At 44.4% G+C, this 27,007-nt stretch overlaps 1 protein-coding gene across 1 annotated transcript; it reads left to right on the top strand.

Annotated features, from left to right (window-relative positions):
- Window positions 1–228: 228 nt before the first annotated feature.
- Window positions 229–21,515, top strand: LOC119459737 (uncharacterized). Its single transcript, XM_037721366.2, has 6 exons — window positions 229–328; window positions 2,325–2,477; window positions 4,265–4,425; window positions 6,450–6,529; window positions 13,356–13,442; window positions 21,275–21,515. Exons 2-6 carry the CDS (start codon window positions 2,373–2,375, stop codon window positions 21,493–21,495), a joined length of 654 nt encoding a protein of 217 aa, XP_037577294.1. The 5' UTR covers window positions 229–328; window positions 2,325–2,372; the 3' UTR covers window positions 21,496–21,515.
- Window positions 21,516–27,007: the final 5,492 nt, after the last annotated feature.

Genomic DNA, 27,007 nt, shown 5'->3' with positions numbered 1-27,007 from the left:
GACGTCGAAAGGAGATTTGGAGGGTGTGCTTCGCTGGGGCCACTCTGTCCCTCTCTCTTCGATAGCTTAAGCATCAATGACCTCGCGTTGCCCCTCACGATAGCATCCCCATGGTGCGATGTTCGAGGGGTATAACGCATTTCCCGTCGCAAGCTGATATTCCTTAACGAGCGCCACGTGTATTTGTGGTGAGCGGATTATAAAAGGACCCTTCATTGCACGGCTCGCTCACACTCGCGGGCAACGCTCTGCGACTACTCTGCTTAACTGCGACTCGCTTAACATCGGCGCATGTGATTTGGACCAAAGCGGAGCACTTTCTGTGCGTGTAAGTTTCACTGCAGCAGCCCTCCCTGTTTTGTGCGTGTTAAGTGCCGTGTGTCCTGTGTGTAACATTTATTCACCTTCGCAGTTATCAGGAGCAGCATTCTAGGCCTGTGCCGCTGGGTAAATCTCTCGTTGATATGAAAGAGCATCTCTCTATATCAATTTTCCAGTCTCACACCATATGCTTAGGATGTGCTTAGGGTGGCCTGTGATTGCCGTTGTCATGAATCAGCATCTCAATGGCAATCTCATGATAACTGTTTCCACTTAACAGGACGTGAGGAGCTTGCTAAGTGATATGTTTGCCCTGCCGTGGCGGAGTCTCACGACGTTTTTTCCAACTCTACTAACTTTAGCAAGGGTTCGGAAATATTCAAGCGTGCTATAGGAGGACGCGAATGAAAGGGTATTGTCAGCTCTATTGAAAAAGGTGCGCTAGAATATTCAGGCTGTTTATGCGCACAATTAGTCAAGCTTAAATATTGAAATTCCAAAACGGAAGATAAATTACAGAAGGACCTCCGAAGAAGTAGAGCTTATTAGACGACGTTCATTTTAGCCATATTTAGCTAAGCGTTCCCATATTGTGCAAACCTGAGTTCCTGGTTTTAACGAAAATCTGCAATACACATGTATAAATACACAGGGTTGTTGTTAGAATGTCCGAAACAAAAAGAAATACCTGTGTCAGATAGCCAATTGTAATCTTTTATCTAAATTACCCGATGACGCGGACATTACTTCTATGCGAAATCAAAATGTCTAATTGTATAATTAGCACAATTACCTTAAGTAACAGTATAAAAATTTTGCGGCACATATTTAAATGTAGGAATTCTAGCCGAAGAGTTCGCAAGGCGATGGTATCCACTTGGGAAAATTCTGTGGACTGCACCAGTTTCGAGATCCTAATTTTCAAAGTGTCAGACGAAATGCATTGGTGTTGCCGCTACTTTTGTTCTTCAATGCATAAAAGAGCGTTTTCTTAAAAGAAGTAACTGTCGCGCCTATGCATTTAGTCGGACACTTCTTTTAGGTTCCTTCTTTTAGGAAACGCTATATTATGGCGCCACTGCTGCAGTCCAGAGAAGTCTTTCCAAGTGCCTTGTTGCCTTGCAAACTCACCGGATATAATTCGCAGACATAAATATGTGCCATGCAGTAATTAAATAATAAGTTGTTTATTTATGGTGACTATTTAATTAGACATTTAGATTTCTCGTAGAAGTATTGGCGGCCTCATTTAGAGCAAGGATAAGAACTGTGCTATCTGACACAACGAATATATATATATATATATATATATATATATATATTCGTTGTCAGGCCAGCACATCTTAAATGCCGTTCGGAGCTTGCTGAGCTGCTAGTTATGGACAAAACAAAGGGCTGCCGACGTGATAAATGCCTTCCTTATTGACCCGCAATCTAAGAATGTCGTTTTCAAAAACGTACGGTGAAACATTTGAGATTTCTACTCCACGACGGAAAATTTTTAGCACGAAAGTGTTTTATGCCAGCCTGACGCTAATGACTTTCCTGCCACGGATGTGACATGCCGCCATCTAGGGGCGGAGAAACGAAGTACTGCATCCTGACACTAGCGAGCGCAAACAGGGACCGCTTCGGTGGTCACAGCGCAGCGGAGGTTCCAACGCGGTGTAGCCATCGAATAATGAACCAAGTGTACACACGGCTTCTTGACTTTGTAAACTCGTCATTTTCAACGAAGTATTGTAAAATAAGTTATTAAAATAACATTATTAAATGTATCCGACGGCAGGATTCGAACCCAGAACCTCTAATACAGAAGCCCAACATTTAAACCATTACTCCACAGAAGCTGAACTTTCTAATTGAATTTTTACCTCGTGTTACTGAAATTTTTGTGTCATGATGAAAACTCCCAATTGTGCTCTCCCTAAAGTTGAACCTTAAAAGTTGTACAAGAAACATCCAGCTGTCAGAAACATTCCCTTGTCTTACATGGCGTGCAGGTGAATCTGAGTGTTTATCAAGGAAGATATCCATAAAGCTGCTTCATAATGGACAAAGCTTCGCTTTCCTTCGCCATCATGTGTGCCTGTCTTGCTACTGGTGCAGCAAACCCGACTAGACAAGTCGCCGAAGCAGAGTTAGATGGGTGGAGCGTAAGTACTGAGCTATTACATTTTTTGATGCGATATTTTCGAACATAAAATTATAAACCACTTTTCATTAATAGAAATATAAAACAATTTGATTTTCGAATGAAGTTGTACTTGGAAGTTGCCAACTTGAACAGTCGTGCATCACGCACAGGGTAGCGCAATCGGCGAGCCTGTGAAGTAAATATATTCAAGTGCATCCCGGTGACTTTGTAAATAGTTTCACGAAATTATAAGACATGTTGATTGGAGACTCAAGGAAACAGCAGATAAAGACATAAAACACGCATCGCCTAGCGAGGTGTTCGAGAGGAAGTTGGAACTTTCTAGAAATGCAGTGCAAACAGCTAGAAAATCAAGTAGGCGCTTGATTCACTAATGTACTTTGCTAAGGGGGGCGTTTAAAAAATGCTTACCCTGACCACATCCTATCCTCTGGGGGGAGGAGCACATGTGTTAGGGTATTTATTTATGTCTCTCTACATTGATGTCGAAGAGACCCACACAAGTTTGCCATCAATTTACGCAGCTACAGAATATCACTGTTGCTGAAGTCCTCAGGTTGGCGTTGGAGCCACCACTTGATTTCGGCATTGAGCGCGTCATCATCAACACACTGACTGCTGTTCAAGGAGCTGGATGCCTCTTGGCAGCATGCGACACTTGCTTATTTTGATGGCTCGTTTTAATTTGAGTCAGAAAGTTAACCTAACAGGTTATGTTACGGTGGTACCGGCAGCCTTCGCGAGGAAATCTGCCATCAACTGTCCTTGCTGGCGTAAAAACTGTCGGCATGACCTTCCTAGCTGAGGTTGCATGCATGTTTTCGGGTGGTTTGCCTTCATTGTTTAATCTCTGATGTATTTTCTGGGTCATAATGGTGAATCCATGTTGCATCCTGTGTAATAAAATTTGAAACAATGTGATCTGGTCTTTTTAAGACACGGGGTCAACGGTTCACGGCTGAAAGTCACTTGGTCCTCTTTGTGAAAAGCAGACGGCAAGCGAGAAAATCATTGCGCTGACAAATTTCACGTGGGCAGATGTTCCTGAATATTATTTTACACAGACTCTACGCTGCTCGTAATCTTTCGAGCTATTTGTTGAATTGTTCAACTTCGTTCTCTTCATAAGGCACCCTCCACATTTGTGACAGCTTTACCATCAATGGTTGCATAAGGTCGACCGAGAATCGCTGGCGTTCTCGGTCGACCTACATATCGACATACCTACGTTTGTCGATCGACCTACTACGTTCTCGGCCGACCGACAAACGATGAGAATAAGTTCGTTGTAGTAGTAGGCGGAACGTATTTGTGTTGAAAAGACGCAAAATTTGGCTGCGACATTCACTCAGCGGTACTTCAACCGAGATGAAATTGGGTACAGATAGTGGCAAACAACAGCAAACTGAATTGGCTTTATATGCGTGCTCTTAGCAGGTACATCAGATTTAAAAAAATGTTTCGCTGAATTTGGATGAAAAATGACAAAGGCTATTAGGCGTGCATTCGGAGGAATTTTACGAAAATTTGGCCATGAACTTTAACTTGCTTGAGAATACAATGGCAAGAAAACTACATAAGCGTACTGTACTGTACTATGAAGCCGTTCAGGCGTGCATGAATTACAAAATGAAATGCAAGTAGAAAACGAGCAAAAGTAATTGCAAATTCTGTGCCCATGTAATAGGTCCATACTCAGTTCAACCAATTGCACAGAGAATATTGTTCAGTTATGTCGCTGTGAATTAGTGCCGCCAAGTAAACTATATTTTGCGTCTTTCTCAGTTTTTAGAAACAGGAGTGACTCTGCACGTCATCGCGAGGAATTATGACCCATTGGGAAATAATGTATCGGACTGCCTAACCACCACAACCATCCACAAGGACAACAGGAACCATGTAGCGACACAAATCGTGAAGTTCTGGAATCACAAAGCCAGTAAATGGTAAGGTTCTACTCAAGATCCATTCATTGAGGAACCACCCTCACTAAATGCGCTCATTCAACGTGCGCTTCAATTTTCCTAAATTTTAAAAGAATGTTCTACCATCCCCTCATGCACAACCAATTAGAGTGATGAGCTGACGAGCCCACAGACTGTTAGCTAAAGGTTTGTCGTTCAGATTAACAAGAAGCAGTGGAGATTCGCAGATATTGTTACACGTAGAATGGATAAGAATGTATTGAGAGAAGAGGACAGTGCGCTATTCAGTGAGTAGACTGGAAAATACGTGCATATAATGGAATTGGCTCGCACAAGCAAGGTGTCGACGAAAGACATACTTGCGTTTTCTGGTGTAGCTAGATATACCTACTTAAACCTGTGAAAGGCAAAGGGCTGTTGTGCGACGCTGTGCCGAATTGCTATTTTGGCAGACGTTGTCGCAGCCTCACATGCATGGAGCTCCCGGAGTATTCGACGTGTTCAGTGAGGAGGATTATTTCCTGCTCTAATATTATTGGGTTTCAGTATGGCTTAAATGACAAGATGCCCTTTTATGGAACTTTTTCCACCTTTCAGATTTCAGCAACTTGATTTGTCATACGAGACTCCACTTGTTGCAAGAAGCCGCAATTGTAAATTTGTGTGGAACGTTCTTTTATGTGCTTCGTGGGGAAAATGCCACAAAAATAAAACTGGAGAGAAGATAAGGCCTTAGCCTTCTGGGGCTGAACATGTAGAATAATAGCGTTTGGTTTCGGTTCGAGCTGTAGGCTCGCGTTCTTGTGCGAAGGACATGCTGAAAGTGTGTAATGATCAACTATGCAGGTTGACAGTTGACAAGAACTCTATTGAAAGGTCTTGAGGAAAAAAAGATTCGGCTCCCAATCAAGTTGGTGGAGTTCTAAAAAACAAAATAAATAACGGATATTTGGGGGTACTGGCGCAATCTATTTGCAATCATGGACGGTAATTGGACCTCGACAAGTTCACTACGTAAGTCAACATTGTGTTAAACAATATAACATCACCTGACGCCTCGTTTCGTCAGCGTGCAGTGATAGTGTCTTGTGAAAGCACAAATTCCAGCCGCAAACATTCACAACTGGCTCAGTTGAGCTTTGGTGCGCTGACGGGAATATGAGCTCAAAAATGTGCGAACAAGGCATTTTAAAGATGATCAATTGAGCACTGAAGATCAGCCTAATAGCAGTCGCCTTAGGAAAGCGGCGTCTAAAAAACGATAACAGCAACAGCACAGCAATTAGAATGTTTTAAAAAGGGAACAGTGAACTTCAGCAGATGATTGAAAGCTGCTGTTCCTCGATACACTGAAGCTCTTCCGAAGCCCCATTGCTCATTTTGCTATAAGAGACTGACCTGGACACTGATTTTGCAGCACGACAATGCACGTGGTCACTCTTCTCGCTTATCTCTGGAGAGAAGCGACAGAGTTGCAATAGAGGTGTTTGTGTACGGGCCTCAAATTCAATGTGAGGCCAAAGCTACGAGCCAGCAGTGGCAATCTGTGCAGCAGTTTGTCACTGTCACTGCAAGTGTCATGGCAAGTGACAGTGAGAAACTGGAAGGGCGCAGTGACGAATAGAGCTCTTTCGGAACGGTATTTAAGGTTTGCCAACTTGTGGCAAACATTTAGGCAGAGAAATGGAGACGACGTACAAATATGAACAAAAGCTTTGGTGTTTCTGCTTCGGTAATGCAGCATTACAGATTGTGTGAAGTGGTTGCTCACTATTTTCAGTCTGACGCTTCAGTCGTGACATGAGCAAAGGATGCATGCAAAATATGACAACGGGTGGCTTGCAACTTTTTATTAATGGCTAAGGGTACGTTATACCGAAATAAATTTAATGCCAGCTACCGCGCTCAAAGTGCTTCTCGGAAGAAAAAAACTATTGTGAACATAAAAGTTATACGTTCTGCGTGGAGGGAATGAATGCGATTTTTAAGCAATAACGACAAATGGTAATTTTTTACAAAGCTTCTGTTTTATGCTTTTTTTTCAGGATGTCCATTAACCAGGGTTTACTAGCATTTAGTAGCGAGGGAGGGATACACAACTTCATGAGAACTACTGAAGACTCAGGTATGCAAAAATATAAATAACCTTTCACGTTACCGTTGCCGATGCAGACTCTCACCACAACGATTCAACCAACGAAGTTTCATCACTAGAGTGCCCTTGTTAGATACAGATCAAGTTTTACACATTTTGAAATTATTTGCAAAGAGTTAATGTAATAGCAAATATTCTGTATGATAGATTCTTAGTAATGGACACTGCCTCCTCCGGTATCGCATTGGTAGAGGAGGCATGACAAATATTTGCTGGCAAAGCGTTATTATAGACTATTATAACCACAACGTCTGCTGCATGTGAACCTTGTATATTGAGTTTGTTACAGCTGAGGAACATTTAGGGAATTCGCCTTTCCGGCTTTTTTTTCACACACTAAAAATGCCTCCATTATTAACAACTGTAAGTTATTAAGTGATTGCAGGATTGCTTAACTACGATGTGGTGCTCAATATCCTGAACAACACTGCGGCTATGGAAGTTGCCACTGTGGGTTGCCATAAAATAACTATGATCACATAGATGTCTTTAGAGCACGCATATATCCAAGTCAATGAAAGCTAGCATTTAGACCCACATGAAAATGCGGTCGCTTTTTTACGTTGTCTGATATCAGCACACCAATGGGTAGGCCGGTGCTGACCATGATCGCGACGTTTTGGTTATTAATCAATTTAGTACCTAACTAATGAAAGTAAGAAAATGAGTGATTACTCTGCTCTTGAATGTACTTCTTGTGACAGCAGTCGATTAACAAAGGGGACGCCGCCAAATTGACACAAGGTGCCTTCAAATCTCGTGCGCCAGCCGTCTCCTGCGCCCGTCCATGTGTTTACAGCTACGTAAGACAGATAGCAGCAGCGAAGTGGCCAACACGTGCTCACAAGGCACGTGCGATCGGAGCAAGGTGCCATCAGCGCGGAGCACGAGGAAAAAGAAGAAAACGTGTGGAACGCTTGCGCGAAGACTGTGTATCTTGGAGCGAGACTCTCGCTTAGCTGTTTGTCGGGCACAAGTTCGCCACACGTTAGCTAATTAAAGTACCTTCACTCAACTGTGCGCTACAATTCTGGTGACGCCAGACAGACTAACGAGTTCAAAGTACTTTCATTTGGTCTTTGTTCTGCACCTGCAACATTTGAGCGGATGATGGACACTGTGCTCACCGGTCTGAAATGCAAACCTGTCTCGTTTATCTTGACGATGTCGTGGTTTTTTCTGCTACTTTCGAGCAGCATGTAGAACGACTGCGGGCTGTGATGAAAGCTATTAGATCAGCAGGTTTGACGATAAAACCGCAGAAATGCCATTTCGGCTTTCACGAGCTCTTTTTCCTTGGCCATGTCGTCAGTTCAGACCCTGAGAAGACTGCGGCAGTTCAAAATTTCCAAAACCAACTGACAAAAAGGCCGTTAGGCGATTCTTAGGACTATGCGCCTACTACAGACGCTTGGTCAAAAATTTTTCAAGGATTGCCGAACCACTAACGCGGCTAACAAATGAAGACGTGCCTTCTGGTCGAGTGAAAAGGAGAATGCCTTCAATTAACTACGAACGCGTCTTCAGAATCATCCAGTTCTTGGGCATTTCGACGAGGAAGCCGAAACTGACATCCACACAGACGTAAGCAATTTGGGCCTCGGGGCCGTCCTCATTCAGTGGCAAAATGGAGAGGAACGAGTCAATGCGTATGCTAGTCGAACTCTTTCCAAGGCTGAGCTGAACTACTCAGTGACAGAAAAAGAATGCCTCGCGGTGATATGGGCCATCAGCAAGTTCAGACCATACTTATATGGCAGACCATTTCGAGCTATAAGTGACCATCGTTCGTTGTGCTGGCTGGCGAATCTCAAAGACCCATCTGGACGCCTTGCAAAATGGAGCCTGCGGCTGCAGGAATACGATATAACGGTCGTATACAAGTCCGGTCACAAGCACAGTGATGCTGATTGCTTGTCGGGTGCACCGATCGAATCCACGGAATCTACACATGATGAAGATGTACAGGATTGTCCGTTCCTAGGAGCTGTGACATCATGGGAAATGGCGCAGCATCAGCAGTCTGACGCGGAGTTACGTCTGCTCATTGATCACGTAGAAGGATACACTGTCGACATTCCACGAGCTTTTGTCCGCAACTTGTCGTCGTTCGCTCTGAGGGATAACGTCCTGTACAAAAGAAATTTTGAACGTAGTGCTGAGACATTTCTGCGCGTCGTTCCCTCAAAGTTACGACCAGAGATATTGGAAGCGTGCCAGGATGACCCATCAGCAGGACACTTAGGAGTGAGCAGAACCTTCGCACGCATCCGCACGAAGTATTACTGGCCAAAGTTGTTTAATTCCGTGTAACACTATGTGAGAACCTTCCGGGATTGCCAAAGACGTAAAACGCCACCATTGAAGCCAGCAGGTCTCCTACAACCCATACAGCCACCGGAACTTCCATTCGCAAAAGTGGGCATGGATTTACTTGGCCCCTTTCCTACATCGTCGTCAGGAAAGCGATGGATCGTAGTTGCGACGGACTACCTAACTCGATATGCAAAAAGGTCTCTTGTTAAGGGAATAGCCATTGAAGTAGCTGAATGTTTTGTCACTCACATAGTACTACAGCATGGCGCTCCTAAAGTTGTGATCACGGACCGAGGAGCCATGTTTACTGCCCATTTGACACAGTCCATTATGAAACTGACGCACACCAGTCAGAGAAAAACCACCGCATATCATCCGCGGACAAATGGACTGAGTGAGCGACTCAACAGAACGCTGACCGATATGTTATCAATATACGTGGACATGGAACACCGAACATGGGACAAGATTCTACCATACGCAACGTTTGCGTACAATACCGCAGTGCAAGAGACGACTCGAATGACACCTTTCCAACTCGTTTTTGGCCGGACCGTGATGATGAAACCTCCGAAAATGACCGTGATATCAGCGACTTCACAGAAAGAGCTGAAGAGGCACGGCATCTGGCCCGACACCGCATTCAACAGAAACAGCAAAGCGACGCAAATCGATGCAACTTGCGACGAAGAGACTTCCAGTACGCACCTGGAGATAGGGTATGGGTGTGGACTCCCGTACGGATGCGCGGCCTATCCGAAAAGCTTCTTCGTTGTTATTTTGGCCCGTACAGGATAATTCGCCAACTTAGCCCCTTGAACTACGAAGTTCTTCCAGAAGGTCAGATAACATCACGACGGCGGCATCACACCGAAGTCGTTAATGTCATCCGCATGAAACCTTACTACGACAGACAATAACTGCTTCGGCCAACAAGCATTGCGAATGACAGCATGGAAACCACCGCCTGCTTTAAGAGCATCGGGACGATGCACCCTTGAAAGGGGGACAATGACACAAGGTGCCTTCAAATCTCGCGACAGCCGTCTCCCGCGTCCGTCCATGTGTTTACGGCTACGTACGAAAGATAGCAGCAGCGAAGCGGCCAACACGGGCTCACAAGGCACGTGCGATTGGAGCAAGGTGTCATCAGCGCGGGGCACGAGGAAAAAGAAGAAGACATGTGGAAAGCTTGCGCGAAGACTGTGTACGTTGGAGCGAGACTCTCACTTAGCTGTTTGTCGGGCACAAGTTCGCCTAACGTTAGCTAATTAAAGTACCTTCACTCAACTGTGCGTTACAATATGGTCTAAGGGAATGTGTTGGCCAGAACGTCATCTTCATCCAACGAGGTACTGCGTGGTGTGGCCTCCTAAATAAATCTGAGACGCCACCTCTCTCGGCGTACAAGGCCCCGCCAACATTACCAACGTTGGCTGGTGCGTAGCAGATCCGCGGTTTGTGCATCTGGCTCTCAGCTGCACATATAAACAGTATTTTTACTCGCCGTGATGTCGGTTGTCTTTTTATTGACACACGTTGAAGGCGAAACTACACAAACGAGGTGGCCAGAAGACAGTGACGATACCACGGCCAAGCGCATATCGGAAACGAAAGACGGAAGCAGCAAACACCGTTTGCAACATCCTCAGACCTTCAGAAAGCTCACATATATGACCGAAGCATTTTGCGTCACAGGTGGCTGCTGATGATATTGAGCTGACCTATTAGCATGCGTGGAAGTCGAAGGCCTTTGTGAGGCAATGCGATTGCCGATTGGCTCGCCCCGCGATTACCCAGCGCTCGCCGGTGGTGAAAAAAAATGCGAGTCCAGTATCGCGTTTCGATCACTGAGCACTGTGCGTAAAGAAAGTGTCCTTCATCTCACGTTGGTTTCGTAAAAAAAAAATCTCCTGTTGCCTAAACACAGAGCTGAAGATGTGATATTGCGTGCTGGGTTATCATGCTGATGCTACATTTTGTGTTTTCGTGCAAACGCGCGGTATACGAATCATAATCAAGGGGTGCCATACATCACCTGTGACGACCGAATTGTCGACTTCAGATAAGTGTAAATTTTCATCAACGCTGAAAGACAGAATATACTTAAACACTACCTTTAGAGTTTCACATGCACGTGATTTGATGTCCAAGAATATTACTTTCTTGCTTCCAATATTTTTCTTGCTTTGTTCTTGGCGTGAATGCAACGCAAAGTACCAAAATACGCGAAGATAGGCGTGGATGAAAAGTACACTCTGGGGTGTTACGCGCCAAAACAACGATAGAATTATGGGACATGCAGTAGTAGGGGACTGCCTAGGCTTAATTAAGATGCGCCCATTGCACGGTAGGCAGGTGTTCCGGCATTTTGGCGCATCGAAATTTGGCCGCCGAGGCCGGTTTTTTATCCCGCGCCCGTGTACTAAGCCGCAGTGGCTTAGCGGGTATAGTGTTGTGCTGCTAAACACGAGGTCGCCGGATCAAATCCCGACAGCGGCGGCCGCATTTCGGTGGGGGCGAAATGCAAAAAACCACCGTTCCCGTTGCATTTGGGGCACGTTATGTTCCCCTGCTGGTCAAAATTATTCCGGAGTCCTCAACTATGGCGTGCAATATATAATAAAATCGTGGTTTTGGCATCTAAGACCCAAGAATTCAATTATTGGTTCTGAGCAATGCAACCTTAAAACCACTACGCCATCGCGTAGTGCCTTTGGTGTTGGTTAGAAAATAGGTGTGTGGTTAACAGAAAGAGGTACATACACTAACGCTGACTACCAACCCCGTTTCGTTGGTCGAGGAAGAATGTATTGGAAAATAGAAGGTGAGAGGGTGACATGAGAGGTGAGATGTATGAGAAAAATATATAGTGTGTTTTGTTAAGTTTTAACCGGTATTTTCTTTCACATATGTGTTTTTAAATTTTGCTGGTAGTTATTGGACCTGCCGATATTGCCTCGGTTCTGTGATGCCGTGTTCGATAACTCTCTTCCGTTCTATGTTCCGCTACATACGCTCTTTGACCGATAATATTCACTAGGTATTTAGCACTTGTATTTTTCCCTCTTCGATCCGCTGACCACACACCTATCTTCCAGCACTTCGGTAACTTGCACTCCATTCGCTACGTGTCAATCACTCCGTTTCGAATGCTCGGTCATCTAAAAAGGCGGCGTCTCGACGCAGCCTAGTAAATAGACATTTTTGTCAGACTGGGTAGTTACACACCTACTCGCGTCATTCCGTTTTCTCAAGCTCGCACGTTTTATGGTGGAACATTCCATACACATTACAGCCGGGTAGTATTAGCTGATTCGTCGAACACTCCTATTTTCGACGAGTACCCTTCTTTTTTCATTACACCAAACACTACTCAGTAGATGAGCTGAAAGGACGCCAATTATTATGTGCTCCAGAAAGAAAGTCATTCATTTCAATCCTCGTGTGAAGAGAAGTATAACACAAAGAGAACGCAAAGTAAAAACTCGCGAGGCAAGCTTTGTGGTTGCACGAGAGTAAAACAATAAACCATAAACAAATTGAAAGAAATTTGGCAAAACTAGGAACAACAAGAACATGTCAAGTAAATCGAAAAAGGAGATAATTTCAGCGGACTTGCGGAGGTTTTCCTAAATTGGATCACTAGACATTGTGCAAAAGCTACAGTGCATAATGAGTCGCGGAATTTGGCTTTTACAGTGTCCAAGCTGCGCTAAACGGCAATTTCCGTCAGCTTCGTAGAGCTTAGATTCTGGATTCCCCCTTAGGTGCAGTAAAGAGGACGGCGCTCTTGTGGATAGGGGGGTAGGTTCTCTGCTTGATTCATACATTCATTAGTGGATGGCGAATGCAAGTGACGTCAAGGCCAGTGTAGAGTAACTGGAATGAACCACGAAGGGTGCGCCGCTCCTTAACTTCCTGTCCCTTATGTTATTCGACGGGGCCGCAGCTTTTTAATTCGATGCTATCAAGACAGTGTCCAATACAGTGCCAGTATAAATATACGCCAACATCTGCATTTGATTTTCGGATTATAGCACAAAGGTCAACTCTCTCTGCGCCGGGGGTTTCAGTGCGTTTCGAATGTTGTAGCCACATCCTGAAAGGCGCGGTAGTCCTCTCAGCAGCCGTGAACGTAATAACAAAATATAATTGCACAATATTTAAGTGGATTGAACATGTTTAGATAGTCGAGGGTGCGAGATGACGCCCCTCTAAATAAGGCACAGCTTGATGGCCTGGCCATTCAGTTTTATGACAGCGAAGACAGTTTCTTTCGCCACGGACAAGTTGAACGCTGGTTTAGAAGGCACCTATATTCGTCCATTGGACAAAACTTGAGTTTTCACCCAAGTTTGATTCTTACCGGTTTGAAGTCACACCACATGGCGACATTATTTTTTTCGTGCCTCTATGCTCTATTTCTCAGAAGCAGACTTTTTGTGGAATAAAATTTTTGTGTATTCTTCCTTTTTAGCCGGTCCAAAAATGTCCTACACATTTTTACACACGGAGAAAAAGTGCTGCGTCATGGAGGTCAGCTACTCGGGAAGCAAGCGTACAGGTGAGTTAAAAAACGTATTCCGTCTTTTTTTTTTCACCAGGCGAGGCAATGTCCTTACCCAGCTTGAATCGGCGTAACATTCAACCACTTATTCGTCATAGTGACCACTAGAAACTACATCCCGCGCCCCTAGACTAATATTATAACACATTACATATGAGTTGTGCAACAATACATGGGCGCGTGCACATTCCAATTTATGCAGACATTCGGCCTCTAATCAGTCTACTGTGACATACATTTAGCGTTTTCAGTGCAAATTGATATTTTAAACTTCAAATCGATTAGACAAGAACTTTCGACCACCCCCCCCCCCCCGAAAAAAAAACGATAACACCGCAACGTGCGTGATGTATACATACACATGCGTAGAATTGTTCCTGGAAACAACGTTATTAAAATGCTCTTTTATTGTATCTTGACTAACTGTACATAATTTCTAAGTTATGTGATAAAGCATAATTTCTAAGTTATGTATAGTTAAGTTCCAGCCGTGAAACCTTTCAAGCATCAAGACAAGGCCGAGTCCTGGGTCTTCTGCGTTGCGTTTCACATATACTCATTTTGCTACTTCCATCGAAGGTAAAGCACAGATCAGACTTTTTAGTTGACAATAAAGAGTTTTTTAGATACATGGTATGGGTGGATTATCAAGATAACTTCAGCGAGTAAAGAATATTCTTAAATAACGATGCCCTATTAAACGAAACAGTTCGTGCCTTAAATATCAAGATAGCAACATCAAATTATGTATGCCGAAGTATTGACCTTACCCTTTAAATACCTGACAACTTTAGCTTGTACACAGAAGTTATTCACACCACATTCTTGATGAAGTTATAGCTAATAACAACCGCCATAATCTGAAATGCTTTAATGAGACCTTCAGATAAGCAACACGTTTTCCTTCGCGTTACAGACCTCTTTCAAGCAAAAACAATAGCACGTTCATTAATCAAGGCGCTTGACTACTACATGTTGTTAATAAGACAGACGACATGAAGTAGGCATGCGCCATTTGTGATCAAACATATGTCGTCAAGAAATACAAAACCAGACTGCATCTGCCATGTGCAATATGTGCAAAACAAAAAGCTAGGCGATTTGGAACTGGCGGGTGCAGACAACCACTGTACAGAAAAGAAAGAGGAGAGCTGAAATAGAAAGAGGCACAACGCCTGTCTTTTATAGTTATATATATATATATATATATAGCTGGTCTGTCAAAACTAATCAACAAGGAAAAAGTAAGGGATATTCGAAATTATAACGTGGGAAAGATTGAGGAAGCAGTAAAATATGGACGCAGCATTAAATCAGTAAGAAGAAAGCTTGGCATAGGACAAGGCAAGATGTATGCACTGAAAGATAAGCATTGTAATATCATCAGCGATTTCGATGACATAGTAAAAGCAAGGGAAGAATTCTATACAGTGTACAGTGCCCAAAACAGCCAAGCTACTTTCATTCAAAATAGTGATGAACCGGATACAGAGGCTCGTTCTATAACTAGTGCTGAAGCTAGAAGGGCCTTGAAAGACATGACGAGGGGAAAAGCTGCTGGAGAAGATGGAATAACAATAGATTTAATCAAAGATGGAGGAGATATCATGCTTGAAAAGCTTGCGGCCCTTTATACGCAATGCCTCACAACTTCATGTGTACCCGAGAGCTGGAAGAACGCCAACATTATACTAATCCATAAGAAGGGAGACGTTAAAGAATTATAGACCCATTAGCTTGCTTTCAGTATTGTATAAAATATTCACCAAGATAATTCCCAATAGAATCAGGGCAACACTTGACTTCAGCCAACCAAGAGAACAGGCTGGCTTCAGGAAGGGTTATTCTACGATGGATCATATCCATGTCATAAATCAGGTAATCGAGAAATCTGCGGAGTACAATCAACCTCTCTACATGGCTTTCATAGATTATGAAAAGGCATTTGATTCAGTAGAGATACCAGCAGTCATAGAGGCATTGCGTAATCAAGGAGTACAGGAGGCATACGTGAATATCTTAGCAAACATCTACAAGGATTCCACAGCTACCTTGGTTCTCCACAAGAAAAGTAGAAAGTTAGCTATCAAGAAAAGGGTCATGCAAGGAGACACAATGTCTCCAATGCTATTCACTGCATGCTTAGAAGAAGTATTCAAGCTCTTAGACTGGGAAGGCTTAGGACTGAGGATCAACGGCGAATATCTCAGCAACCTTCGGTTTGCAGATGAGTTTGTCCTATTCAGCAACAATGGAGACGAATTACAACAAATGATTGAGAACCTTAATCGAGAAAGTGTAAGAATTGGGTTGAAGAAGAATATGCAGAAGACAAAGATAATGTTCAATAGCCTGGCAAGGGAACAAGAATTCAGGATCGCCAGTCAGCCTCTAGAGTCTGTAAAGGAGTACGTTTATCTAGGTCAATTACTCACAGGGGACCCTGATCACGAGAAAGAAATTTACAGAAGAATAAAATTGGGTTGGAGTGCATACGGCAGGCATTGCCAAATCCTGACCGGGAGCTTACCACTGTCGCTGAAAAGAAAAGTGTACAATCATTGCTTTTTACCGGTGCTAACATATGAGGCAGAAACTTGAAGGTTAACAAAGAAGCTCGAGTACAAGTTAAGGACCGCACAAAGAGCGATGGAACGAAAAATCTTAGGACTAACGTTAAGAGACAGGAAGAGAGCGGTGTGGATCAGAGAACAAACGGGGATAGCCGATATTCTAGTTGACATTAAGCGGAAGAAATGGAGCTGCGCAGGCCATGTAATGCGCAGGATGGATAACCGGTGGACCATTAGGGTTACAGAATGGATACCAAGAGAAGGGAAGCGCAGTCGAGGTCGCCAGAAAACCAGATGGGATGATGAAGTTAGGAAATTTGCAGGCGCAAGTTGGAATACGCTAGCGCAAGACAGGGGTAATTGGAGATCGCAGGGAGAGGCCTTCGTCCTGCAGTGGACATAAAATATAGGCTGATGATGATGATGATAATGATATAGCTGGTCTACTCGAAGAGGCGGACATTGCTTGGAGAAAAAATTGAAATGGATAATCGACTAAGTAACAAGAGTTCACTAATTAATTTTTAACTAATTACCCGATGGCCCATATTGCAATTTACAAATTGTAGCCGTGGAGTTTGCAAGGCGTATCCACTTAAAATTTATTCTCAGGATAACACCTGTTTCGAGATAATAATTCCCGAACTTTGCGGACAAATGCATTGGCGTTCCAGTTAATTTTGTGCTTCCATGCATAAAGCGACGTTTTTTTAAAAACCTAACTCGAACGCCAATGCATTTCTCCATAAAGTTCAGAAATTAATATCTCGAAACTTGTGTCATCCCGAGAATTCGTTCCAAGTGGATCCGCCTTGCGAACTCCACGGCTACAATTTGGAAATTGCTATATGGGCCATCAGGTAATCAGTTAAAAACTTAATTATTAAATTTCTGTTAATTATTCGATTATGCATTTCAATTTCTTGGGCAAGTAATGTCCGCCTCTTGGAGTAGACCAGCTCATGAACAAGAATTGTACTACCTGCCACAGGCAACCTTAAAGAATTTTTGAAAGTGTTCGCTGAAACACCCTGTATATAGTTGCTGCTATGCCACTTTTCGTGGCCGTTTTAAGCATGATTTTTTAGTCATTAAGAGATAGCTGGAAGAATAAAGAAGCCCGAATAATTTAATTTAGAACAACATATTCAAACAGATCTCGAAGGAAGCCAGAAATTAGGGAGGGAATAACAGCTTTTCCCAATTGAATCATTGAGAAAAACAAAAATGAAAGTGCTTGGAAATAAACTTACTGCCAGTGGGAGCCCAATCCACAACGTCCGCATGACGCATACGATTCTTTAGCAAATGAGAAAGCATCGCAATTGTTTGTGCTGTAGTGCCTACTGGGACGATAACCGAGCTTTCCAGAGATACAGCACTAGATACGATTATGACTATAGAAAACGCAGGAAGAAAACAATGCAGCACTGTCTGTTCAATGGAAATTCCTGCTCGAAACCAGCATACTTCAGCTTTAGCTATTAAGTTTGTAATAGTTACTGCCCAAAATATTTCTCAAGAAAGGATTTTTATAAACTGCACTGGGGAACTTAATAGTTCGACTCAACTCCAAGCAGATGTGGGCAAAAAGCGCGGGATCACGTTCATAAATACTATGTAGATTACCTGGATGGAAACTTTTGATGTTTGAAAAAAGAAACGAGGAAGTGAAATTCACTTTACGCTTTCGCAACTTCGCGTTAAGGTACACTGCTCTTATTTCTCAAAATTGAAGGAAGTGCGACTGACTCCCGAAAGAAAAGGCGTGGCAGTATACTCGAAAACACACAAGGAACAGGATATGAATTCACATAGCTCAATTACGATCGATTTTCCGCATAAGCCAATTTGAAGTGCGTAAGTGCATTCACAAGGCGATGAAAATGTCGTTTTGGCTACCTGGTTATCATATCTATCACCAAAAGGGGCACACTACGGTTGCTGGGTTGCACGAGAGCTACGGGGATGAAATTGCAGTACACTGGGCGGTATACAGAATAGGTTGCGCAAGACGATTCACCATACCAAAATTGTCGCTAGATGGGTAGGACTAAGATAAAATGCTAAGACAGATCCCGATTACTCTTCACATCACATCAGTTTAATTCCTTGAAAACTCTTTTAGGAGCCAATGCGTAAGGGGTGTTTACAAAAAAAAAGTCGCAGTTCCGCCGGAAAGGCAAGGCATCGATTGCGATATCAAATTAGTGGACAGCTATACAAAGTAAGGATAGTAGTTTTATCGTCCTTATAAACTTGTAAACATAGGCAAACAAACTAAATTAACAAGCATGGTGTCACGCGCCCACAAGCAAACGTGAGCGAATCTCACTCGATGACCACAGAAACTCTGTCAAAACGTTGGAGTGAGTCAGCGCAGCAGCAGCAGCGAGCAAATTGAGCTTTGTGCCGGCGCTCGCATCAACGCGATCTTAGCCGCGAAAACACAGGGAGGGCACACTCTGCCCCCGTCGCAGACGCCTTTCAAGTTAAGCCGCCCGGGTGGAAGTGCGCGGCGGAGTACACGGGCTCCCGCCTCCAAACTCTCCCTCAGGAGCTTTCCAGCTCGGCGGGAGCGCGTGGCCGCAGTACAGCGAGGCCCCTCCACCTCCCTACCCTATCTCCGGAGTGTTGTATGTGACGGGAATACTGCGCAATTCCTTCCTGTTTCCCGCCCTTGCGAGCGCGAGCTGTGATTGCCGGCTCAACGTCGCACGCTTTCACTCGCACATATGGCGTACGGCGCGCGGCGGCGATTTTATCGTCCATAGACTTATACGGAACCTCACGGCGAAGATGACGGCCACGGCAGAAATGCTTGGAGTGTCCATATAATTGCTATCGCAATAAAACTGCCACATAATGTGGGGCAGTCACTACCTATTAATCTACATTCTTCAGAAAAGTTCGTGGACGAATGGCAGAGGCGATTCGGTCGGAAAGGCCGTTCCATGCTGATGCTGCGCCCGAAAAAACTACGAGGAAAATTGACCAGTATGAGCGCGTGGGCGTGACACTTGAAGCACATAGCTTGTGCGATGAGATATGCGTACCTAAGGTTGGATAGATATAAGGCGGGTGACCGAGAGAGCTGTAAAAGAGTTCGTGGAACAAAGACAGTGTTTCAATACGATGGCGAAGAAAAAGACTCGATGAACCGGATTCTCCCATTAATGATGAAATGGTAAGATGATATTGATAAATGGAATGAACTAATCTAGCGCCATCGTTTTGTGCTGCTTTTAGAGCGTTGGTGAGCTTTATTGGTGGGGGCTCCAAAGCCGCCGATGCATAATCAAGCTTTGGTCTAATTAGTAATTTGTAAACGAGCAGTTTTACATGATACGGGGGCCTGGCGTAGATCGCCTTTCAAGAAACCTAGCATTTATTTGGCGGATGAGATAATGTTAGTAATATGTGTACGCCAGGATAAGTTACAACACAACTTGACACCCAAGTATTTGAATGAGGAAGCGGCTTCTGTTGGAACGTCGGAAATTGAGTAGGGAAATGTAGGGGATTAGAGCCGCGGGATAAGAATACTGATTTACAGTTATTAGGGTTCATTGTGGTACATAGTTAAGGTAAGTCTGTAGAGCTTGTTGGTCAGAGGTGTTAATGACGGTACAAGAGAAGACGCAGTCGTAAGCAAACATGCCGATGCGGGAGGTCACATGTAGAGGCAGATAAGTAATACATAGATCAAGAACAAAAAGCACGCCAGGATGCATCCTTGCGGGACACCTGACGCTAAGTGGTGGGATGTAAAGTTGACGTTTGCTAATAAAAATGATTTGAGGACGGTGAGTGACAAATTTTTTGATACATGCAAAAATGACAGGATGCATATTCATATAATTAATCTTTAGCTGTAGTAGTTGAGAGGTGTCTTTGCAAAGTCTAAAAAGATAGCACCCGTCTTGGCGTTACGATTGAGATTAGTGTGTAAGTCGGAAAGGAAGGTCGCCAGCTGAGGTTCGTACGAAAACGTCTTATGAAACTCATGCTGTAATCAACTATAGAACTAGATCGAGTCTAGGAAAGTCATGATGTGAGAACAAATGACGTGTTCCACTGACTTACATGGGAGTTTGTTAAATAGATGGGACGGTAACACATTGGAGAGTCTTTGTTACGTGTTTTGTAGATAGGAAGGACCTTTTCCACATTCCATTCCTGTAGGTATAACAAGCATAGACGAGTAGCCGAAATGCATTTGGAATTTCTGAGAAACATTGAGTTAAACTCACCTATACCAGCTGATGATGGAACTTTAATACTTTCAATCTGGGATGATATACCCCAGACAGAAAGTACAATGGACGGAATTGTTGGTTCAATGTGACAACGCCAAAGAATATGGTGGATGACTTTCGACGGTTAAAACAGATAAAATAGTATTCTTAAACATGCTATTACATTCCGCGTCGGTCCAAACCTCGTTGAACTCATCAGTGAGACTCATATTACGCGTACTGTGAGGATAAATTACTTCCGAACAACGCCTGCGGTATCTTGTAATAGATTAGGTAAGTCGACGCACTAGTACGCATGTATCGTGCCAACGGATGGCTGTCAAAAAACTAAGCAAGTGCTACACGTTTCAGAATAAGGTTTGACGGGCCAGGGCCGTAAGCGCCTTCGCAGATGGAGGGGTATTATGGGAACGCTGGCATTATGAGCGGCATTGGAGCTAGCTCTGCAAGGCTACGATGAACGCGCGAGCAGAGGTACGAGCGTGAGGGGCAGTATGGGAATGCTGGATTTCGGTGTTCCTTATGAATTTTAAACCACATCAGTATATCATTCTGTCGAGGCACTTAGATAAATCAGTCTACTTCAGTGCTGAATCACATTTATGTGAAGTCACGTTGCCTACAAGTAAAAATCTACCAGAAATCTCCAAAGGGCGAAATCTATTGTTACCAATTGAATGTTTAGCAAGAACGGAAGGGGCAGCTACCGTATGTACTATAAGCCTTGCCGGCGAACATCTCAAGGAGATACTTGGAATGGTAAATGCGCGAAAAATTTGTGAACTGTTTTGTATTGGCGCCTTGCGTACGTTTACAAACTATTCCGTACTATGATAACAGTGTACGTAGGAAAAGCGTACTAAAGAATTTTTTATGAATGCGTTCCTCTGGTGTGCGTTGTTGACATCTGTAGGTAAGGGTAAGGGGGTTGTCTGTGAACACACGCTAAATTATCACTCTGATATTTCGATAACATTGGTCCACTTTCCTCTTTCAGTGTTGAAGGTAGAGAAAAATTCATCGCAGCAAGATACAGATGGACGGCACTGCGTTTTGTGGGTAAAGCAAGACGCACTGGACGATCATCATGCAACGTGCGAGCAATATTTTCTGCGCAACTGCGTCACCGAACATGTGTACACAGTTTACAACAGGACAGAATGCGTAACGGCGCTTCCAGAGAATCAAGAACACACCAACCTGCAAGCTTTGGGATGATATAATAAAATTAAGAGCAAAATGAATGACGGGACTTCTTACCGCTATCATCATTTTAATTCGGTATCGCGGCATCAGAGTGCTACACTTGTAACAGTAACTACGTTGATCTTAACCACCAGATAAAATTGTGCTACAAATTTCTATAGGAGCATATGTTCGCCACACAACACAGTACACGCTTAGAACTACTACAAAACAAAAGCCAAATGTGGGCAGTTTCTATGAAGGCTTTCTTGAAATATTTGGTGATGGTAGAATGAAATACATCTTTAGGATTGCGTGTAGGCCCGACTTGGAGCCCTTTAGACATCAAGAAAATTGCGATTTGCGAAAAGATAAGCCGAAGCCTGTCACATCCCCGATGCGTTTCGGCGGTCGCGTGATGCGTCTTCCGTTGGGGCGTTCCTTCGCAGATCGAACTACCGTTGATCTGTGAGGGCTGATACGCTTCGCGTCTCGTAGCACGGAAATATAACCAGTCAATGAATTCCGCAGGATTATAACAATTGATGAGGGATTGTATGGGTCTCATCACCGTTGATAATGGTTCTACGCGGGTGGATAAGGTGTGAAATAACGATAACGACTTATAATGGACGGATCAATTCTGACAAGGTTCATACAGAGCGATAAAGTTTGAAAACGGTCGGATCATGTCCGATAAGGTTGATAACAACCGATGAGGCTTGTTACGGCTCGCATGTAGTCCGATTATGTTGCTAGGGCTCATAAAGGTTGACAAGTGTGTATACTTGTCGGAAGAAGTTTGATAAGATCGATGATGACAACGGGCTGCGTAGAGATGAGCACCTCACGCAATGCTTAGGCATAATCAGACAACTCCAGTGGAGTTTCTACGTGAAATTTCCTCATGGGAATGCATAGTTGGTGGAACGCGCGAATGATGAACCGCAAAGCCAAGCCGATTTTGCCTATACTCTCCTAAGTAAAATCCGCCACAACCGCCCTTTACGGCCGTTGCTAAGTAAAACGGCACCCGATAGACGGCGCTACGGTGTTTCGCGCGATATGCAAAAGCGCGGCGATGGAGAAACCGAGCCAAAACAGAGCACTCGATTCGGCGCCACTGGTGCTCTTGACCATGTTGCGTGGAATGTTAGGGCGTCGCGCGACATTACATTGACGTGGAATTCTCTGCTACTTCCAGTTTGTGTGGGTTTCGCGAACCAGCAATATCAGCGCCGCAGTACAATATAACGAAACTACTGAAACACGAAAGTACGGGCAGTGCAAGTTCGAGCGAAAACGAAACCAAAGAGCCACTCGCGTCGTTGTCAAGGGTAATGTAAATTAGTTAATTTTTTCTGAAATTCGAACACAACTGTTCAAGTAGCACTTTCTTCCATCTCACAATGTAATGCACTGATCTTTTTATTGCGATTGGTTGAGTGCTGGGACAGAATTATAATGAGGAATGTCTACGTCATCGGGCTAGTACTTTCCAGTCCCGTGTGAGTTGCAAATTGTATCCCGCGTTTACGTTAATTTCTCGGACACTGAAGATCTGCTCGCAATAATATCGAAGCCTTAGTAGACATTCTCGGGCATTAATCTATCACGTAAGCTTGACCTAGTATTTGCCTTTAGTGTCTCTTGAAGGTGCTCAGAACGTGCAAGCTGTTAGATTTCGCTGTTCAAAAGTGGCTTAGTCAAAACCACGCAAGTTGTATTAGCTGTCATTGAACCAGTAATCCGAAGCGACAAACTCCACCGTCTGGGCAAGCCGCGGCCCGATTGTCCCGGCCAGCTGGTGCCAGTGTGGTGCTTTTCTTATATTTGTTCTCCGACACCATTCGGGTGCAGAAAGTACGTGTTTTCTTAATGTTCCCCTTTCTTTATCACGCTGAAGCCAACTGTCTCGCCAAAACGTAAAAAAAGGTGTAAAAATTTTCGCATTGTATCTTGACTTTAAAGGCGGATGGAAGCGTGGAATGGTACAGGCCGTTGGTTATTGTATTTTTTTTTCTACAGCACCCATACTTTGTCACACTCCGCAAAGATTACGGTTTTCCTCGAACAAGGAATATTCCCGATTAACGCAGCTGACTGCGGAACATATGAAAAAATGCTGGTGAACTGTGAAACAACGTTTTTAAGCGGTACCAGAGTAACGAACGTTGAAGCTTAGGTTCACAACGCTGAGACGTCAAGCACAGCATTAAAATTATGCGGTTTTACGTGCAAAAACCACAATAGGATTGTGAGGCACGCCATACGGGGGACTCCGGAATAAATTGGAGCACCTGGAGTTATTTCAAGTGCACCTAAATCTCAGTACACGGCTAGTTATTGGGCCCCTCAGAATTGAAAGGCGTAAATAAATAAAAGTGAGAGAGACATGCATCGCCAAAGTTATGGCAGGCTTAAACCCATTAAAAATAAATGAAAAGGCGTATAAACCCAAACAAGGTTTTAGAGAAAAGCCAATTCAATAAAGTAAACACGCGAGGTGTAGCCGAACCAACTTCCGCAATTGTATGCTCGTCTACTAAAAGTCAGAGACACCAAAGGTCAGCATTATCATGGTGGGATGCATCTCGATAATATTTATTAAAGCATAGTTGTCAAAAAGTACTAAAGAAAATATGGTGAAAGAGAAATAATGAAATGTAAAGAAGGCCGCGGATAATGAACAGGAAATTGTCCAAGGCGTCCAGGCAGGTCACCAAGAGGAGAGGACAAGCACGCTCGTCCAGGTGGTAGGCAGGTGACCCACGTAAACCAGGTAGATGGCACGTCGTGGTTGTGCTGGAAAATTGGGGTAATGTGAAGTGCTAGGAAAAAAAAAAAACCAGAAGAAAACGTAAACACGTGGTGGCGGAGTCAAATGACTGATGATGATGATGTCGTGAATGGTGGTGACAAGTATGAGGATTGACAGCAGGCATTCCGCCAATAGCATCCTCGGAGCATGGCTCTACTTTAGTCGGCATAAGCAAGGAAACTAATGAGCGAAAGCTGAGTGCATAGATTAAGAAAAGAAAGAAAGGTAAAACAAACAAAACAAAAACAAAAAGCAACGAATATATGAGGTTGCGAAAAAAAGAAAAGGTATACATGCAATCCAAACCCAAAGAATAAAGGAGAAACAGGAAAGGTAAAAGAGGAAATGAAGCGATAAAGACGGTTTAAAAGTGCTCTCTTCCGTTGGTTGACTAGAAGTAAAGTATAGTGTGCGGGTGTTATAGCAAAGTCGCAGTGATCTTTAAGTAAACCAGCAATCTCGGAGGTTAACGGGCAATGATTAAAGTAGTGTAGCAGATCTGTGCATGTATCACCGCAGGCACAATTACTGTCAGGAGATAAGTGAAAACGGAAATAACAAAAGGGTAACCGGGCTTGAGCGGTGATGAGTGAGTCGTTTACGTGGCGGGAGGTATTCCTTAGACATTCGGCAGCCAGTTGTACAGTTCTGTGTCCGCGTTCTCGCGTCACCAGGCAACACTACAGTGGGCGTAAGAAGACGCATTTTAGTTTTAGTGGAGGGCGGTGTAGACATGGCGTTTCTCTTCTTGACGGTCATGCACGCGTTACCCGCCGGCTTGCTCGGTCTCTGTGTTTAGCGAAGCTGTTTAAGCCAGCTGTAATTTGTTGTTCGTTTCAAGGAACAGCAGGCATTAAGAAAGAAATAACAGAAAAATAAACTTTTTTGCCGCGGCGCTATTCGAACCAGCGCACTTATGGTCCCGAGGCGAGCGTGGTAACCAACAGGCTATGCAGCCATGCTTCCAGAACATGCATTTTTGCGAACGATATGATTGCGTTCGTGCGCCGTCGTCTTCGTCGACAGCTGGCGCGTTCGCACGCACTCGTGCCAATGATCTGCGAGGTGAAGAGGAGGTTTGGCGCGCTATGGTCGGAAGAGAGTTAAAGAAACTGAGAGTGAGAGAGAGAGAGAGTAACCCCTGCCCAAACCACCTCTCGGCTATGCTTAGCGTAGTTGAGTACCTTGACTTGCCGAAGCTCTCAACAACTCTCCAACACAGCCAGCACACATAGATAGCCTCGCGGCTACCCATGTGTGCTGGCTCCTTTCAGGCAGGCCTTCCAGCCCTGCCCAGCCATCCGGCCTTTGACTGGCTGTCCGCACCAGGCCTGACACCAGCTGACAAGGCCCATACCACCGGATGGCCTGACCGCGTTCCTGTCTGCCGATTTGCTTCGCTCCTGCCGGAGGTGTTTATTATACATAAGGAAGAGACGCTTAATTCTGCAGCCCATAAGGGAGCACGGCGCAGCGTCGTAGGGGATAGGGGGAGTAGGAGGTAAAGAAAAAGAGAAGAGGGGCTCGTCCGCACATGGGTAGGCAGCAGAGGCCGTGGTGACATTCACACCTTTCCTCTCCTATCTCCTCTTTTCTCCCACTCCCCCCTCCCCGTTGGCGTTGAGCCGTGCTCCCTCAAGGGCTGCAGCAGATAGCGCCAACCTTTCCTTTCTCAAACGAACCGCTTAGTAGACGCATTCACGGAGCGGGTCTGCTGGAACGCGGTGCCAGCATTTGAACGCGGTGTGGGTGTTGCAAGCTGCGCTATGCAACGCGCAGTGACGGCCGTAAATCCCAGAGAGTGAGAGAGATAAACGCGATCATGGTGCGGGTCTGCTGGAACGCGGTATCGGCATTGCAACGCGGTAGAACTCGGTGTCGGCATTACGGCCAGCTTCGCTGTGTCTTGAGCTTTGCGCGGCCTAGTGCAAGCTTTCGCCTTTTTTTGCTTTTGTTTTTATTTTATTTTCATCCTTCACACTACATTGTCCTTTTTTGCAATTTGCAATATTTTCACCTTGTCACCCTTGTCGATTTCTTTTGTCATTCCCCTACTCTCATCTATTATTTTCTTCCGTATTTCACCTTACTTCTTAACATTTTAGTGCTCTCATCCATACACTTCGCATTCACCCTAGCCCTATCTTCTTTTCCCGCGACTGCTCGATCCATTCAGCATGGCTAATACTACCCCAATCACATTTTTGCAGACTAATTTGGCACAGCTCTCGGCAGCCGAGCTTACTGTTAGTCGACTATATAACGCAGCATCATATCGACCTTGTCATAATTTCAGAACCTTACACTCGCGTCAATGTTAGCTTGACGTTTACTGCTCGTTCGTTTGTCTAAGATAAGTGCATATACACAGCAGCTCAGCACGAATGCTAGTGTAAAACCCCAGAATTTCGTTTCCGTCAACGCTGGGCTGCGACTTTCTAGCGATGCTTTTTCTCGATGGTAATGCCTTTCGGCGCTTCTTATGTTCGTGAGTGGCCAAGTGACGGCTCCACCCGGGGCGGAGGGTCGAACACAGGCCCCTTACGAACGCGATACAGCGCCGAAAGGCATTAGCATCGGAAAAGGCATAAATGACAAAATACCGTTTATACCAGCAGCGGGCGACAGAAGGCTGCCCCCTGTCTCCGTCACTGATACTATTGTGCGCAGAGCGTTGCTGGTATGTTGACTTAGCTTTGTCGTTGTTGGAGGCAAGACGGCACT

Source organism: Dermacentor silvarum, chromosome 7 (assembly GCF_013339745.2).
Source record: "Dermacentor silvarum isolate Dsil-2018 chromosome 7, BIME_Dsil_1.4, whole genome shotgun sequence".
In the NCBI taxonomy this organism is placed as follows: Eukaryota; Metazoa; Arthropoda; class Arachnida; order Ixodida; family Ixodidae; genus Dermacentor; species Dermacentor silvarum.
The sequence above is the reverse complement of the archived record's forward strand: the minus strand, read 5'-3'. Positions and strand labels throughout refer to the sequence as shown.